The sequence below is a fragment of the Lepisma saccharinum genome, chromosome 14 (genome assembly GCF_977018435.1).
Source record: "Lepisma saccharinum chromosome 14, izLepSacc3.1, whole genome shotgun sequence".
NCBI classification, from domain to species: domain Eukaryota; kingdom Metazoa; phylum Arthropoda; class Insecta; order Zygentoma; family Lepismatidae; genus Lepisma; species Lepisma saccharinum.
In genome coordinates this window covers 56,497,726-56,516,868 of record NC_139242.1, presented here as the reverse complement: position 1 = coordinate 56,516,868, position 19,143 = coordinate 56,497,726, and the positions used below count along the sequence as shown (strand labels likewise).

Here is a 19,143-nt window from a genome sequence, read left to right as displayed (position 1 = left end):
CAGGTATGTTATTTATATAGAATTTCTTGTGTGCGAATACAAAAACTCAAGAATTCAATCTACTGTAAATACAATTTTCAGGTATGTTATTTTATATAGAATTTCTTGGGGTAATTACAAAACTCAAAAAATAAATCTACTGTGAATATAATTTTCAGGTATGTTATTTTATATATAATTTTCTCGGGGGCGTTCAATATTGTCAACGGTATAATATTAGAGCGCGGCGCTTGTCGCCTAAACACTACAGCTCACAGGTCGGTAAAATCTGACATGAAAGCAGATAATACGCTTATGCCTTATTTATATATAATTTTCACGGGGGCGTTCAATATTGTCAACGGTATCATATTAGAGCACGTCGCTTGTCGCCTAAACACTACAGCTCACAGGTCGGGAAAATCTGACATGAAAGCAGATAATGCGCTTATGCCTTATTTATATATAATTTTCTCGGGGGCGTTCAATATTGTCAACGGTATAATATTAGAGCGCGGCGCTTGTCGCCTAAACACTACAGCTCACAGGTCGGTAAAATCTGACATGAAAGAAGATAATGCGCTTATGCCTTATTTATATATAATTTTCTCGGGGGCGTTCAATATTGTCAACGGTATCATATTAGAGCACGTGGCTTGTCGCCTAAACACTACAGCTCACAGGTCGGTAAAATCTGACATGAAAGCAGATAATGCGCTTATGCCTTATTTATATATAATTTTCACGGGGGCGTTCAATATTGTCAACGGTATCATATTAGAGCACGGCGCTTGTCGTCTAAACACTACAGCTCACAGGTCGGGAAAATCTGACATGAAAGCAGATAATACGTTTATGCCTTATTTATATATAATTTTCACGGGGCGTTCAATATTGTCAACGGTATAATATTAGAGCGCGGCGCTTGTCGCCTAAACACTACAGCTCACAGGTCGGGAAAATCTGACATGAAAGCAGATAATACGTTTATGCCTTATTTATATATAATTTTCACGGGGCGTTCAATATTGTCAACGGTATAATATTAGAGCGCGGCGCTTGTCGCCTAAACACTACAGCTCACAGGTCGGTAAAATCTGACATGAAAGCAGATAATGCGCTTATGCCTTATTTATATATAATTTTCTCGGGGGCGTTCAATATTGTCAACGGTATAATATTTGAGTGCGTTGCTTGTCGCCTAAACACTACAGCTCACAGGTCGGTAAAATCCGACATGAAAGCAGATAATGCGCTTATGCCTTATTTATATATAATTTTCACGGGGGCGTTCAATATTGTCAACGGTATCATATTAGAGCACGTCGCTTGTCGCCTAAACACTACAGCTCACAGGTCGGGAAAATCTGACATGAAAGCAGATAATGCGCTTATGCGTTATTTATATATAATTTTCTCGGGGGCGTTCAATATTGTCAACGGTATAATATTAGAGCGCGGCGCTTGTCGCCTAAACACTACAGCTCACAGGTCGGTAAAATCTGACATGAAAGAAGATAATGCGCTTATGCCTTATTTATATATAATTTTCTCGGGGGCGTTCAATATTGTCAACGGTATAATATTTGAGTGCGTTGCTTGTCGCCTAAACACTACAGCTCACAGGTCGGTAAAATCTGACATGAAAGCAGATAATGCGCTTATGCCTTATTTATATATAATTTTCACGGGGGCGTTCAATATTGTCAACGGTATCATATTAGAGCACGTCGCTTGTCGCCTAAACACTACAGCTCACAGGTCGGGAAAATCCGACATGAAAGCAGATAATACGCTTATGCCTTATTTATATATAATTTTCACGGGGCGTTCAATATTGTTAAGAGCGTTAGTTTTTGTAGAGCTCTCTTTTTCCATCTTTCCTCTATACAGTGAAGACACAATTAGCTAACCTAGCATACAACATACCTTCCTAATTAATATGGATATTGTCACACACTCCTCTTATTTTATACTGTTGTAAATAGAAAAGATTATGTACGGTAAATGTTTTGTACATTATAGGAAAAAAATGCAAAATATCCTCCAATTTTAATTCGAATCGAGTCGAATTTTTACATATTTCCACGCCGCCACATATTGTCCTATTTGCTTCTTTTACTTGCCTTGCTTAATTAACTCTCGCTAATTAGCATTTTTTGGAAGAAGTCAACTAGAACAACATATGGCGGTATGAGAAATATGCAAATCAAAGAACATTTTAGCAATATATGGGCCCTAGCAATTAGCTTTCTCGACTAAGAGTACTCTTTCAAACGTCTTCTGCTGATCGTATTACTAAACGAGGACGTTTAAAATTTTTGGGTGTTGAAAAAGTTTGACCCTACTTTTTTATTTCTATTGTTTGCTAATAGATGGCGCTAATAGTACCCCCTCCCCTGCCCTCTCCCCTCTTCTCCTCTGCTGTATGGCAAATAGCACAAACATAGAAATCAAGATTTTGGAGAGCAAAACATAAAATTTGCATGCATCTGATGTCGAACCGGGAACTTTTATCTTTCGGGGAGTCAACATTATTTTTTACTCAGTCGTCATATAACATGAACGCACGCAAAGATTCACATGTGCTTTTATTATTTTGTGTTCGGTAAGTACAAGTATATTCTTACATAAATTATTGTTTAATTTAATAAATTGTAAAACTCGGAGCCTGCTATACTAAAACTCCTTCTGTCTATTGAAAGCGAATGTTGCGTGCACGCGGAAATAGCACAGAAAAAATACCGGATGGAAGCAATTTAAAATCACTGGGGCAAGGTCAGTATTACGAGAACGTAAAAAACACGTGCTTCCATTCAACTTCGAAAAATAAGAATGAATGTGTACATACAGAACACATATGCTTTCTTTTCACAGTTGTAAAATCATATAAATTGTGCATGAAGTAAGTTACGAGAAGGCTCTCTCAATTAGGTACAAGTATTGTACAATTAGGTACAAATTGTTGTACAATTATTTCCCCCAGTTGCCCAGTTGGAGTTGGGGGCATAACACTGGTATTATTTGTAATCACAGTGCTTACTCATGTATTTTGTTTAATATTTTATTTCAAATTCACTGTCAGAAACTAGTGTTGCCAGTTTCTGCATGTAGGTTTATTTACTCTGTTGGTTGTCACTGTCAAGTTTTTAGTATTCGTACAGCATAAAAAGCTATAACCCCTCCCCCTCAAAATATATACATTGTATACGCCAAGATGCCCAATAGCCTGGCAACACATCATGAAAAAACATGCCAAGAAGACCCAGTGGGTTTATAAGTCAGTGCTGCCAATTCCTATTTGTAGGTTAGCTTAGCCAGTGAAAGATCATATAGTAGAATTTTTGTAGAGTGGGTGTTTGCGAGTTCCACGACGCGCTGCCCGAAGATACCCTATGCAGCGTCATCCTGATTGCAGAGAAGTCCTTCGCCTACGACGTGAAGAACGAGAGGGTCACGGAGCAGTTTTAAATTCATAAAAAATTGCCACATACTAAAAATCAACATCCAACACATTTTAGGTTATATAAAATTTGTGAAAACCTTATAATACTGAAATATTAAAACAAACGGAGTCCCCCTTGTAGGTTAGTTCGGTGCGTAAATAAAAAAAATGATAGGTTAAGTTATATCACTTAGGATCGTAAGAAAATTAAAAAAACCGTAAAAAAAAAAGATAGGTTAAGTTATATCACGTAACATCGTGATATACCTACCAAGTACGAGTGGGGAAAAAAATAAGTGCGATGAAAATTTGTACTAAAACATCGCTAAACGCTATAACATCGACAAAAAATTGTCAAAATATGTCAAAAAGTGATATTCGATTGATAAAAAAAGAGGATACCTACAAAATATGATCCTCAAATAATGACGTTCAAACAGTACCTAAATAAAAAAAATAATAGGTTAAGTTATATCACTTAGGATCGTAAAAAAATTAAATAATCGTAAAAAAAGGATAGGTTAAGTTGTATCACGTAACATCATGATATACCTACCAAGTACGAGTGGGGGAAAAATGAGTATGGTGAAAATTTGTACTAAAACATCGCTAAACGCTAAAACATCGACAAAAAATTGTCAAAGTATGTCAAAAAGTGATATTCAATTGGTAAAAAAAGACCATACCTACTAAGTACTACTTTGAAACGCTCAATATGCACTACTATTATTAATAAAATAGGTAAATTAATTAATTGTTAATATCACATCACATGAATAGGTAAAAGACGGTATAAAGAAAGATTTAAGAGCACGTATTCATTATTTAGTTATGCGTAGTTAAGATCATTAGAATAACCATAACACAACTACAACTGTACTAGCAAGGAAATTGATGTCAAAGATAAAAAAAAATTACTTAACAAGGAAAAAGGATGTTAAATCCAGTTAATGAAAGTAAAGTTCCTGATTAATATTTTATATATATCGGTCTAAGTAGTAATGTGCATAAATCTTCAATCCCAACTTAATCCTTGCCCTCGTGCAAGTCGGCGGAAATAGTCTCGATCATACAACAAAATGCTCCACAAGTATATTTTCATTATTTAATTTTTAGTACTTGGTAAGTCTAATTACGTCCTTTACTGACAAGTATCAAATTGGAGATCTAACAAATTATTATGAACAGTAATTAAGTTCTGAGAATTTTAAGTGTATAGTTATGAAACGCGTAATAAATGATTGGCTAGGCTCGAGCCCCACCGCCCGTGTAAGTTGGCGCAACTAGACAATATTTTGTTATTCTCAGTAGTTATGCCAGGAATATTTTAAGTGGGGCCAATTTGGCAGATGGGGTACACGAAACTCTTAGAAGTTTAACCAGTTTTATGAATTCAAACAATTTCTAAAAACTCGGGGTACGGAGGGGCTATTGCCACTCTAACTCCCTTCTTTTTAGCGTCGCCACTGGTTTGTTTTGAAATTACAGTACTGCTTACTAAACATATCCCACAAGAAGGCTTTCGACTTCTGTCCTGCTGACAAAGTAAATAAAGACAAAATGTTTACCTTCTATGCCTTTGAACTTCCAGTGGCTCATACATCATCCCTCAGGGCACGAAAAAACTTCCAAAAGGGGGACTCTTTGAAGCACTTCCCCTCCTTCCAGCTTTCCTCTTCCCCTCTTGAATTCCTCCTCCTCACCCCATTGTCAACACGGCAACAAGAACCTGGGCAGAGAACTTTTTCCTACACTCCATTCTGTAGGTCACCTTGTCTGACATATTTCCACACAAAGAACGCTATGCAGACGACGTCTCTTACCGAACACTGGCAACAGTGATTAAAATGAAGACGAAGCCAAACATTAGTGGATCCCACGCTCATAAATAGGCCTAAATCTTGGCCCGAAAGTTAACTTCACTGCGGGAAAACAAGACAAGCACTAAGGCACTTTGGTTATCTCTCACTCGATTTCAAAACGATCACAATATTCCGCAGCACTGCTCGCATCGAAAGAACTCCATCTGGTCGGTCCTGTGAATGTTTTCTGTTTGATTCTGTCGCCCACAGGAATTTGTCGATGCCCCTGCAGCTGACACAGCCCGAGCCCACCACATTGCCAGCAAGCACGTGTCTGAAAGCGCTATGACTGCTGGGGCGAGTTTACGCTAGTCCGGTCCGCAGTTCCGACCGCAGCCGAAGCGAGATCGGGTGTATCCGATTCCTAACGTGACAGCTTGTAGGCTGGGTGAGAGAGGCGGCGCAGTGTTGCCAAGTGCCTGAAAATACATGCGGCTCGCAGCCTAGTTCATATTATTATCACCAACAAACACATGCTTTATTAGACGACTTGTTTTAATTCTCTTTTGATTCACAATGAAATTAAGCTGTAAAAAACTAGAGGCTAGCGACAGCTATAACAATGCTAAGAGCGCTCACTACCTGACCTGCCTAACCTACTGACGTATGCATGTAATAGCAGAAATAAATATATGAATAGGTTAGGTAGGTTAGGTTTGGTGCTATTGGCGTTTTTTGCACTGCAGATAATAAATACGTGACGTGCTGACCAAAGCTGATTTTAGCTGTTCGTCTGTAAAGATATCAAGCTTGGGTTTCTATTTCATATGTGGCATATTTTTACATGTTTTTACACGGTGATTGAGTACTAAAAGATGTTGAATGAACAACTTTACCACGAAAGAAATTATAGTAAAAGTTCTGAAGCAATCAGCTCAATATAGTAAATCCAATTGTCTTCTAGCACTCAGCGGTAAAATAAATAGTAAAATAGATGTTTCTTCTTATTAGTGTTATTATCGTCGTCGTCATGTACAACAATGTATAACAGTAACGCACAGTCAACATATAACACTAATAGATATCTCAGCTCATAAATTCCAGGAAGAATACGTTTAAGAAAAACTAAGGGAGCATGGCAGTATAGTTTTGTCTTATGTATCTCCCAACAATTATCTTATGCAATAAAATGAGTCATGGTGTCCCATTAGGTTTTGGTTTGATATACACATAACAAATTAATAATTAAATCAAATTTTAAAAACTAAATATTTACTGTTATTTTGCGAGTAGGGGCGCTTTGTGATTATATAAATTAACAGGGCTGCATCGTGATACTTCTAGTACCATTTGTTGGGAAATATTGTATTTCTATTATACTTATTTACATTTCCCTTTCCTTGTGCGAGCCGTAGGCTGTGCGCACTACATACATTTTATTTTACACACCATAACTGTGTCTCCCCTTTATGACATGTTCAATATTGAACCCTCTTAACGTTAATATACTTATAAACCTCACTGATTTTTTTAAAGGTAACCCAGCTTGCCCACTGATTATAGCAAGTAATAAGAATGAAAGTCTCTAAAGGCCGAATCACACGGAACTGGATCACCAGTTAGTTGGCGCTGAACTGGCTACCTGCCCGGATGTGACGGCTGACTGCTTGACTGGTTTGGACGAATAGGGCATTATCTAATTGCTACTGGCTTTCCTCGACTGGATTCTGTGGAACAGCCAATCAGAGCAGAGTTTGGCCATGTGAGGATAATCTGTGAGTTTGCAAAGGAGAGTTTCTTGTCTGTGGTTTCCGAGTGTTGGTTGTTTTTGTTAGTTTCTCGATAAAAAAAAGGAAAGAGATGACTCGCAGTGCATTCGTGTTCAGTTCATTAATGTTTACTTATATAGGTATATATGCAAAGCGATGAGATGTGTACCTGACAAATATGATTAGCCGAAAATGAAAATCCTTATAATTACAAGTGAAGTGTATTAAATGTTTTTTTTATTTTCTTTTGCGAATGAATCCTGCATATCTCATGTATGAATATTCATACCCGAGTTCATTAAAAAGCTTGTTCGGTACGCATTGATTACCATATTTTTTTCGAGCCAATTTCTAGTCCATACCTTTATTTTTTAATAAAAGCACAAAACAATATTTCTCCTACAACATTCTTCAAATTGGTACTCCACCTTTACAGAGATTGTCTGCTCTGCGCAATGTCTTACGGGAACAAAAGACTATCGACAAGTTCGGTAACAAGTATCGTGAGGCGAAAACTAGCAAATGGGTAGCCAGTCCAGCTCCAACTAGGGCATTCCTACTGGAAATAAAGTTCCGTGTGATTCAGGCTTAAGTGATTTGCATCTTCCATATCCACCTGGCTACTGCTACAATTCCGTCGCTTTTATTGGTAGATTGCATTGCATGGCTTAGAGTAAAGACGCCTAATATGAGACACATTTTTTTATGTGACAATTACAGCCAACAATGATGTAACAATGTGAATGTGACAAATGCATACAATGGCCAGACATGTTGTTGTTGAAATTCAATAACTAAAATTGCCCTAGAATGTTCTTGAAAAACATAGTGATACAAAATACAAAACTATGTAAAAATGAAGTTTGAGAAAATGGGGTCCTAATATGAGATACTACATTCACTTGCAAGTAAGTCATCACTGAAGTAAGCACTGGTTATTTCAATTCATACGATACATGAAGCACACTAGTCTTGGCACCTGGTCACTTCACCTGCATGCACATGAAGTGTCCAAAGTATCTTTATCCATTTCTATGCAATATGACTCCAATGCATCTTCAATTTCTGGTGGAAGAACTGGTTGTCTGCTTAAGGTGAGTGAGTAACACTAGTTGTTCAGGTGGTCTCGGGTCCTTTACACATCATAAAAATACTTTTGCCTAAATCAGAACATTCACTTAATCTCGATGTGCTGAGACATTATAAACCTAAGCTACCTTAATATGAGACATATCTCGTATTGGGAACCACTCACTGTCTCATATTTGGAGCATAGGTACACGAATAAACAACCGCCATGTTTTCATTTAAATTTGCAATCAAGAATCTTCAAAATCTGACAGCACACTGCTTGGTTCATTACCTTTAACTGTACATCAATGATTTTATGTCTCCCAATTTACTTACCTGCGAAACCCGCAATGTTTTCCACCTCTGCAAAATATTCTGCCTTGACAAAATGCTTCCAACACGTCCTACATCTACACTGTTCAACGACCACAGCACATTTTCTCAGAGACTAACAGAGTTGCCAAGTGCTATGTCTCTGATGAGTCATTGATTGCCTGTGGCGTCACATATGCGAGATCGGCCGCTATCTCATATTAGGGACCATCCTCATATTAGGCGTCTTTACTCTATACAGTTGCCGCCCTCGTGGCGGACTGGTTAGCACATCGCGCTACGACGCCAGGGTTCGAATCCGAGGCATGGGTGTTCTTTGAGTTTCCCTTCATCAATTTCATCATATCATCACTCATCGCCACCTTCGCAAATTAGCCAAAAGTGGCACAAGAAGCAAAGTAAAATAGATCAATCAATCAAAGCTTATACAGTTTACGTAGGCAAAATTAACTCAAGCCTGGACAAGTGTAAACACTCTCCAGCAGTCATAGCGTTGCACTTGCTTCTTGCCAATGGTGTGGACTCATTTACAACAAAACATTCTCGCATTTTCTATCATCAATTGTTGGCAATGGGCAAAATGTAGACGAAACCTTCGTGGCCACCATGAGACAAAAGTAGTCTCTCATTAATAAACGAGAAAATATCTCATATATATTGTTTTATTCTTTGCATAAAATTGTTCATAACTGAAAAGAAAAACGGAAGGTATTTCTCACATTTCTTGGACAATTCAAATGCAGGATAATTCTATTTTATTTCTACAACGACCATTGTCAAAAAGTTTCCCCCCCTCTGTTTTATGCACAAGTGGAATCCGAACCACTGTGGAATGTGCCTCCACCGGGTATCGAACTCGGAACCTCTTGATTACAAGGCGAAGACGTTAGAAGTGTGTTTTAAAGTCCACTTCTGGGTGCAGCAGGCTGATCGAGGCTGAACCTACAGCTTCAAGTGCGATTCGAACCATTGTGCAATATATCTCAACCAGTGGCAGCGATTGGGTTCCAAAACCGGAGGGGCAGGTACCAAAACTTGGGGGGGGGGGGGCAACAACAGTATATTTCCTTTTGTAGATAAGGTTTAGAATAGCGAGGGGCAATTGACCCCATCGCCCTCTAATCGCCGCCACTGTTCTCAACCGATCATCGAACCCTTTGATTACGAGATTGCGTGCCAAAACTGGGGGGAGGGTAAGGACAGTTTGTTAGTAGACAAGGCTTAACATTAAGAGCTCACTTTACAGGGGCAAAAAGTTACAAAAATTGGGGTGGCAACTACCATTACTTTCCCCTTCTAATCGCCGCCACTGATTACGACCATGGCTAAGTCCACGTTCGTTACATATATACATTACATTTCCTACGTCTATCACACAGTCTGTGCGTAGATTTAGAGAGTTCCCATACCGAAGCTATACGCAACACGTGCCTCTTGGAAAACAACCTTCAGAAGTAAAATGAACCTTTCGAACAGAAGCGATACGTCAAGCAGCGATTCTTGCGTGTCGATCGAACAGCTGTTTTCTCAATGGCGTGCATAGTGTTGCTTCGGTCTCTGTTCGCGCATCTGCAGTGATTGTTCTTACAGATTGAAAGGATCAACGTCGCTTGTCACTTCGGCGTGGAAGCCCCCTTGTGTCGTAGATGCATAGCACCGGCAAAAAGAGAAAAGTTTGCGGGCGCGACCACAATCTGGATACTATTCAGAAATGCCAGTTGGCTACACTGGAAGGGTAAGACTGGAGATGATTCTGGCAGCGCCCAAGAAAAGAGGGGAGCGAAGAGTGGAGCAGTACACTTCCTTTCCTGTGCGAATCGTACCCACGCACATGTAACAGCGTTTGACGTCCCCTTGCGGAGAAGTCGATTAGACAAAAGAGGTGGAACTCTATTTGACCTTTCCCCTCCCCCTCTCGCCTCAATTCCTCGGAGGATCCCTTTTCTCCCCCGCACGACACAAATAACTTTTCGAGAAGGACCCAGACACAAATGATTCCCCATTATGCTTATTCCCCCTTTTTTTACCCCCGAGTGCAAGTGGATTAATCTTCTATCTCTCGATTATTTTCCACTTCCTTCCAATCGGATTCTGCGTGATTTAAAGTGCAGAAACTGCTCGCAAGTCCACAGAATCGGAACGTTTTTGTAAAAGTTGCATTAGGACCTTGTTCTGTAAAATGAACAACCAAACTTTTTTCCTTTTGGTCCTCAATCTCCGTTACTTATCTTGTGCGTATGTACAACTTTGTTCTCCTTGATTCTATCCATAATTCTCTTGAATATATCCATAATTCTCTTGATTCTGTCCATAATCACCTTGAATATATCCATAATTATCTTGAATATATCCATAATTATCTTAAATATATCCATAATTCTCTTCATTCTGTCATAATCCTCTTGAAAATATCCATAATTCTCTTGAATATATCCATAATTATCTTGAATATATCCATAATTCTCTTGAATATATCCATTACTCTCTTGATTCTATCCATACTTCTCTTGATTCTATCCATAATTCTCTTGAATATATCCATAATTCTCTTGAATATATCCCTAAATCTCTTGAATATATCCCTAAATCTCTTGAATATATCCATAATTCTCTTGAATATATCCATAATTCTCGATTCTATCCATAATTCTCTTGAATATATCCATAATTCTCTTGAATATATCCATAATTATCTTGATTCTATCCACAATTCTCTTGATTCTATCCATAATTCTCTTGATTCTATCCATAATTCTCTTGTTCTATCCATAATTATCTTCATTCTATCCATAATTCTCTTGAATATATCCATAATTCTCTTGATTCTGTCCATAATCCTCTTGAATATATCCATAATTCTCTTGAATATATCCATAATTCTCGATTCTATCCATAATTCTCTTGATTCTCTCCATAATTCTCTTGAATATATCCATAAATCTCTCGGAATATATCCATAATTCTCTTGAATATATCCATAATTCTCTTGGTTCTGTCCATAATGCTCTTGAATATATCCATAATCCTCTTGAATATATCCATAATTCTCTTGAATATATCCATAATTCTCTTGGTTCTGTCCATAATCCTCTTGAATATATCCATAATCCTCTTGAATATATCCATAATCCTCTTGAATATATCCATAATTATCTTGAATATATCCATAATTCTCGATTCTATCCATAATTCTCTTGATTCTATCCATAATTCTCTTGTATATATATCCATAATTATCTTGATTCTATCCATAATTCTCTTGAATATATCCATAATTATCTTGGTTCTGTCCATAATCCTCTTGAATATATCCATAATCCTCTTGAATATATCCATAATTATCTTAAATATATCCATAATTCTCTTCATTCTGTCATAATCCTCTTGATAATATCCATAATTCTCTTGAATATATCCATAATTATCTTGAATATATCCATAATTCTCTTGAATATATCCATCACTCTCTTGATTCTATCCATACTTCTCTTGATTCTATCCATAATTCTCTTGAATATATCCATAATTCTCTTGAATATATCCCTAAATCTCTTGAATATATCCATAATTTTCTTGAATATATCCATAATTCTCGATTCTATCCATAATTCTCTTGAATATATCCATAATTCTCTTGAATATATCCATAATTATCTTGATTCTATCCACAATTCTCTTGATTCTATCCATAATTCTCTTGTTCTATCCATAATTATCTTCATTCTATCCATAATTCTCTTGAATATATCCATAATTATCTTGATTCTGTCCATAATCCTCTTGAATATATCCATAATTCTCTTGAATATATCCATAATTCTCGATTCTATCCATAATTCTCTTGATTCTATCCATAATTCTCTTGAATATATCCATAAATCTCTCGGAATATATCCATAATTCTCTTGAATATATCCATAATTCTCTTGGTTCTGTCCATAATCCTCTTGAATATATCCATAATCCTCTTGAATATATCCATAATTCTCTTGAATATATCCATAATTCTCTTGGTTCTGTCCATAATCCTCTTGAATATATCCATAATCCTCTTGAATATATCCTTAATTATCTTGAATATATCCATAATTCTCGATTCTATCCATAATTCTCTTGATTCTATCCATAATTCTCTTGTATATATCCATAATTATCTTGATTCTATCCATAATTCTCTTGAATATATCCATAATTATCTTGGTTCTGTCCATAATCCTCTTGAATATATCCATAATCCTCTTGAATATATCCATAATTATCTTGAATATATCCATAATTCTCTTGAATATATCCATACTTCTCGATTCTATCCATAATTCTCTTGATTCTATCCATAATTCTCTTGTATATGTCCGTAATTCTCTTGTTCTATCCATAATTATCTTGATTCTATCCATAATTATCTTGAATATATCCATAATTCTCTTGATTCTATCCATAATTCTCTTGTATATATCCATAATTATCTTGATTCTATCCATAATTCTCTTGAATATATCCATAATTCTCTTGGTTCTGTCCATAATCCTCTTGAATATATCCATAATCCTCTTGAATATATCCATAATTATCTTGAATATATCCATAATTCTCGATTCTATCCATAATTATCTTGATTCTATCCATAATTATCTTGAATATATCCATAATTATCTTGATTCTATCCATAATTCTCTTGAATATATCCATAATTATCTTGGTTCTGTCCATAATCCTCTTGAATATATCCATAATCTTCTTGAATATATCCATAATTATCTTGAATATATCCATAATTCTCTTGAATATATCCATACTTCTCGATTCTATCCATAATTCTCTTGTATATGTCCGTAATTCTCTTGTTCTATCCATAATTATCTTGATTCTATCCATAATTATCTTGAATATATCCATAATTCTCTTGATTCTATTCATAATTCTCTTGATTTAATTCATAATTATCTTGATTCTATCTATAATTCTCTTGAATATATCCTTAATTATCTTTATTCTAATCATAATTATCTTGAATATATCCATAATTCTCTTGATTCTATCCATAATTCGCTTGAATATATCCATAATTCTCTTGAGTCTATCCATCTGCCACTCGTATCATAAATATTCCGCTAAATCTTACACAACCAAGGCTCGCATGTTGATGATTTTCTTTTGCAGAACACGATGACAGTGGCGTACCCAGAATTTTAGTAACAGGGGCTTTGTCAATTTTTCCCTTCATTTTGCCATATTTCCCTGCATTTTATGTTGTTTTTTTCTCTAGGCTTGTCACTGCTTGAAAACGATTCTGAACATTATAGTAGCCAGTGTCCCTTGAGTTAGAATCAGAAAACATTGTTTTCATTTTGTCTTTTTTGTCTTTTATAGGTTTCTTAGTGATTTTTCAATACTTTTGCAGTTTTTATGGCATTTTTATTACTTCCCGAGGTTTCTTAACTGCCCCTTTGTGTGCATTTTAGTCGTATTTGCGTCTCCGGAAATTCAATATAAAAATATTATTTTGACTCGAGTGAAAAGAGAAACCTAAGAAGGTGTACAACTACCAAAGTCAAAATTAAAATTAAATTGCTTTTGTTTCTGGTCAATTATATTCGGCGGTTTAAACAAACCGCCAACTTCTCGAATACTTTTAAAATACAGTGATTGTTTTGTTATTTGTGAAAAAATTCAGCACAAATTTTAATATCGAAAATAATTTAATTAATTAAAATGTTTACGTCATCAACTTCCGAATCCCAATTCAGAGTGTAAGCACCGATCGCCCCTTTTTTGGACGGCACTCAAACGCAAACATTTTATCCACTATTTATAGGCTAACGAGGCTCTGACGCGTTGACCCACAGTCAGTATAATCCTTGAGGCCAAGATTGTTGTTGGGGGAAATCCCCCCGTCCCCCCAGGATTTCGCACCCTGTATATCAATCAGTAACACTACCAATACCTACACAAACGTCTACAAATGTTCAATGTGGCTTCCACAAGTATTTCGACACACATCCCATCGAAATTCTATTTCTTGCCACACTTTTCCCAAGAACTCCTCGTCCACCAAAGCAAGGGCGTTTCTAATTCTCTCCTTTAGCCATTGCACATTCTGCGGCATAGCCCCAAATGCAGAAGTCTAGGGGTGTAAGGTCTGGGAGAAAGGTCTGGTGAGAAAGGCGCCATTTTCTTCAACACTACACCAGCGCCACAATGACCGTGTTTCCATAAGTCTTGGCATGAAAACAAAACTTGATTTTCTCATTGTTATACAACAAACCCCATTGTTGTGTTTCAGGTATCTTTTAAACAATAAACCTGATAAGTTGTTTATTATGATACACGTTGTATAGTAGTAGCATTCTCCAATGGCCAAAACATTTCAACTCCCCGCTACAAACATCCTGCTTACTAGTAACTGGAACGCTACGAGAAAGCGGCGCAATTAATGGATTATAGGGAAAGAGATATTTCTGAGTAAAACGATCTGGAAAGTTGTTTACTTGGGAATGAGGGGCGTAATGAGGAGAAAGCGAGATGCACATCATACCCAGCTTCCAGCGGGCTGAGGCCGAGTGAAATCTGACGTTCGTTGGGCGGAAATTATATCGACCTTCGCTATACGAGTACTGCATCGTAGAACGCTCGTAAACCACACATTCCAAGTTGGATTCTGACCATACAATGCACATGATTGATTGCCTTCTCATACACGACGTTCGCGATGCAAATTTTGGGCCTTCCCGACGACGTAGTGGTAACGCTATTGCCTTGTAATCAAGGGGTCCTGGGTTCGATCCCTACAGAAGTATTCTCAACAGTGGTTCTGAGTGTACTAGTTCCAATCAACCTATCTGAGCATAAAGTGGATGTGAAACAAACTCTGACTTTTTGACAATGGTCATTGTAGACAAAAAAATAGAATTATCCTGAGTTTCAATTGTTGAAGAAATAGGAGAAGTGCAGCTCACCGCTCACGAGAAGACCCCCAAACGAAGGAGACGGGGAACGGGTGTGAAGGAAAGGACCGGTTCATTTGCAGATTTTCGGGGTAGCAGAAGTGCTACGGCTTTTCGAAGTGCGTGGGAGTTGATTTGCGTCAATCACTCAGAGCGTGTGTCCGCAGCAACAGTTTGCTGCTTTTCTTTCAGTGGCCAGAAGACTTTTGTATTGCTTATCCTGTGCATTATTTAGACTGTATTTCAAAGAATTTTAAAAAGAATATACGGCAACGACTTTAGGGTTACCACATGACAAACTTTAACCTTTAAGTGGGTATGTGGGGTGGCGACAACACCCCAGGTCTAAATATTGTTAAAAAAAAACAGTCTTATGAGTTGGGAACAGGGGCGCCGACTTGTCAAAATTATTGGGGGGGGCGCTCTGATCACTGAAATAAATTAATGGATGACTCACTCCCTCCCTTTGTTTAAGTTTTGGCCTCAGTGTTCCTAATCTCGTAAAAGACCATGAATTCCTCAAAAATATCAAAATTTTCATTCACAGTTCCAATGCCGAATGTCAATTGTTCAAATTCCCGACTTTTATTATATGCTACCACGGAGCGCAAAACAGATCTCCCCAATATATCAACGGTCTCGTTCTGAATGTTGTGAGAGCCATTTGTAGCCCGAACGTCCCATCCACTCCCCTAGTTCATGCACATCGTCTTTTGAAACTCTTTAGTAAAAGTGTTTGTTAACAATACTCATAATTACTCGTATATGCTTACAAGGGAGGTTATCTAAGTGTCCCGCTCCGATTTCCGTGAAACTTGGCAGGTGTATAGAGGGGCCCAAAGGAAGAAATAAGTGGTTTTTTTTTGTTTCAGCTCAAAAACGGTTTTAGGGGCAACCCCCCCCCCCTCAAATGTCAAGATGAGAAGAAACTGAAGTGGAGATCTGACCGCGAAACCACGTAAATCTGGCATTGGAAGAACACGCACATATAATTGGAACACACACAAAACAGAACTGTAGGATTGTCGGTACCAAACGCAGTGCAATTGTAGAGAGATTTGTGCCGAATTTATAGACACCGTTGTTCCCGGATAGGCATGGGCATAACAATAGACGGACCAGAGCAGGGTAACAGAGCGTGGTTAGCCGAAACAAAAAAAAACACGTTATTTCTTCCTTTGGTCCCCTCTATACACCTGCCAAGTTTCATGGAAATCGGAGGACGACACGGGGGTCAGATCCCACTTCAATTTGTCCTCATCTTGATATTGGGGGGGGGTTGCCCCCTAAACAGTTTTTTAGCAGAAACAAAAAAAACACGTATTTCTTTCTTTGGGCCCCTCTATACACCTGCCAAGTTTCATGGAAATCGGAGGGGGACACAGGGGTTAGATCCCCACTTCAATATGTCCTCATCTTGACATTTGAGGGTGTTTTTGCCCCCTAAACCTTTTTTTATCCGAAACAAAAAGCACATATTTCTTCCTTTGGGCCCCTCTATACACTTCAATTTGTCCTCATGTTGACATTTGAGGGGAGTTTTGCCCCCTAAACCAGTTTTTTTTAGCCGAAACAAAAAACACGTATTTCTTCATTTGGGTTCCTCTATACACCTGCCACGTTTCATGGAAATCGGAGGTGGATACTTAGCTAACCTCCCTCATGTGTTTTGCTGTCTCTGGTCATAGCCCGCCCCCAAAGTTGTTGGTTTAGCGGTCTCAGCCACCCAGCGTTGATGATCTAGAACATTTCAAATGTGTATTTTAAGTTACATTCATGTGGCACAATTCAGAGTAAACTTTACAAGAGAAGCAAAGTAATACATTAGATCCTCTTAAGCAAATTATTTGGGGGGCTCTGCCCCCACATCGTTAATATTGGGGGGATGGAGTCGGCGCCTATGGTTGGCAACACATTTTAGGATGTAAGAGAAAATTAATGAAATGGACAATTTGCACGGTAATACTCATGGATCCCACTGTACAAACCTAAACAACAATGCCATTTACAATAACACATTAACAATTGACAGATCTTTTGGTGTGTTATCTCTTGTCCACCATTACGTTTCTTCTTCTTCTTATTATTATTATTTGAAGTTTCTTTGCAACACTCATTCATACAGCATTATACAGTGGGATCCATGAGTATTACCGTGCAAATTGTCCATGACTAGTCTCATTAACTTTTTCTTACATCCTAAAATATGTTTTTCTGCTACTTTTGGCTAATTTTCTCCCTTTTTTCATTCTTTTATTGTTATGCCGTCTATTGTTGTAGTTAACGCCAACAATTACACATTCGCTAAAATTCTTTGAGCTATTCTTTCGAATGGTATCGGTATAAATTTCGTAATATACATAATTAAAATTTTGTGGTCGTTTATAATCACGGAATGTTTTTTTGTGGACACGCTGTACTTTCTCTCCTTTAAAGATACGAACAATTTTATCCTCAAACTTTGACAATTTACACATCGACATTTGCAAACACCGATTTTCACCAACAAAATTCTAATGTATATGGTTACTACTATTACTGTATTCGTTATTTTACGTCGCTCTTCTACTTCTTACGTTAATCGTTGCGATATGGACGAATGACGAACCGAATGGATGATGGAACCAGGGTTCGACCCTCGAACCTCTAGCTTCGTATAGCGCGTTATGTTGAAATCTCTGCCATGTATAGATCAGCTTAATTTGGTAGTGTGTACTCTGTGTTTAAGGTATAATTTTTAGTATAAGGTTGAGTGGAAGAAAAGTTTGTAGGCCTTAACCATATCAAATAACAAATTAATAATAATTGACAACATCCTTCGATGTTCGAGTAATAAATTTTTCGTAATCCGGATTTTAAAATTTCCGTATTCCAGATTCCGGATATTTTCGCCATCCCGTAGCCAGGCACGTATCTAGAAATATATTTCGGGGGTGGGTGTACGAAATAATGTGTCAGTAATAATAATTATAATAATAATGTTTAAATTAAAATAATTATATTGAAATAAATTAATACTAATTAAAATATGTAAATTTATATTATTACATGAATAGGTATAAAAAAGACGGTATAAGAAATGAGATATAAGAGCACGTATTTATTATCTAGTAGGGCCTCCCCGATGGCGCAGCGGTGGAGACACAAGTGGTTCGGATCCCACTTTCAACTGTAGGTCCAGTCTCGATTAGCCTTACTGTGTATAAAGTGGACTTAAAACAACAAATCAATCAACCATTATCTAGTAGTTTTGCATAAAAGCAAGTGCATTTGCAAAGAAATGAATGTCAAATAGATGAAGAATTGAATATTTATTGAATAACAAAAAAGGGAGTTAGATTCACCTGGCTAACATTTTATGCATCTTATTATATATAGTAGTGTGCATGTGTAAGTCTTTGGTACTGTCTATCCTTCAAAGCCGCATGATCCCAGGCAATCCTAGCCCTCCAATAAGTTCAGAGGAAATTAAAAACATCGATTGTACAAAAAATGATCAACAATTATATTCTCATTATTTTAGTACTTCCGGGGGGGGGGGGTCCGGACCTCATGGACCACCACCTAAATACGTCATTGCCATTAACATTTGGGTGTCTTCAAAAGCATCCCGTACCAAAAAAATGCATAAATGTTCACACGTGCCGCACGCACGTTACGCATCGTCGCCGGTAAAGGAAACGAAGCAGCTCAACAAAGTCCTTGGAATTCCTTGCGATTCCCTGCAAGCTAGGCTTCCCAGCAATACCTCCCGCCAACCAACTGGATAATCAAAGTCCGTTTTTACTTCACCTACGTCA

At 37.4% G+C, this 19,143-nt stretch overlaps 1 protein-coding gene across 4 annotated transcripts in view; it reads right to left on the bottom strand.

The window, feature by feature from the left end:
- Positions 1 to 19,143, bottom strand: part of LOC145998913 (carbohydrate sulfotransferase 4-like) — a 186,565-nt gene that overhangs the window by 105,976 nt on the left and 61,446 nt on the right. The window contains exon 1 of one of the 4 annotated variants that reach the window (XM_083135672.1): positions 4,993 to 5,583. The exons of 2 other annotated variants lie outside the window; for them this stretch is intronic. In XM_083135672.1, the coding sequence (XP_082991798.1) occupies positions 4,993 to 5,030 (38 nt within the window). In that variant the 5' untranslated portion in view covers positions 5,031 to 5,583. Of the gene's footprint in view, positions 1 to 4,992; positions 5,584 to 19,143 lie in introns of those variants that run through there. One more of the 4 variants, XM_083135668.1, reaches the window with a different exon arrangement.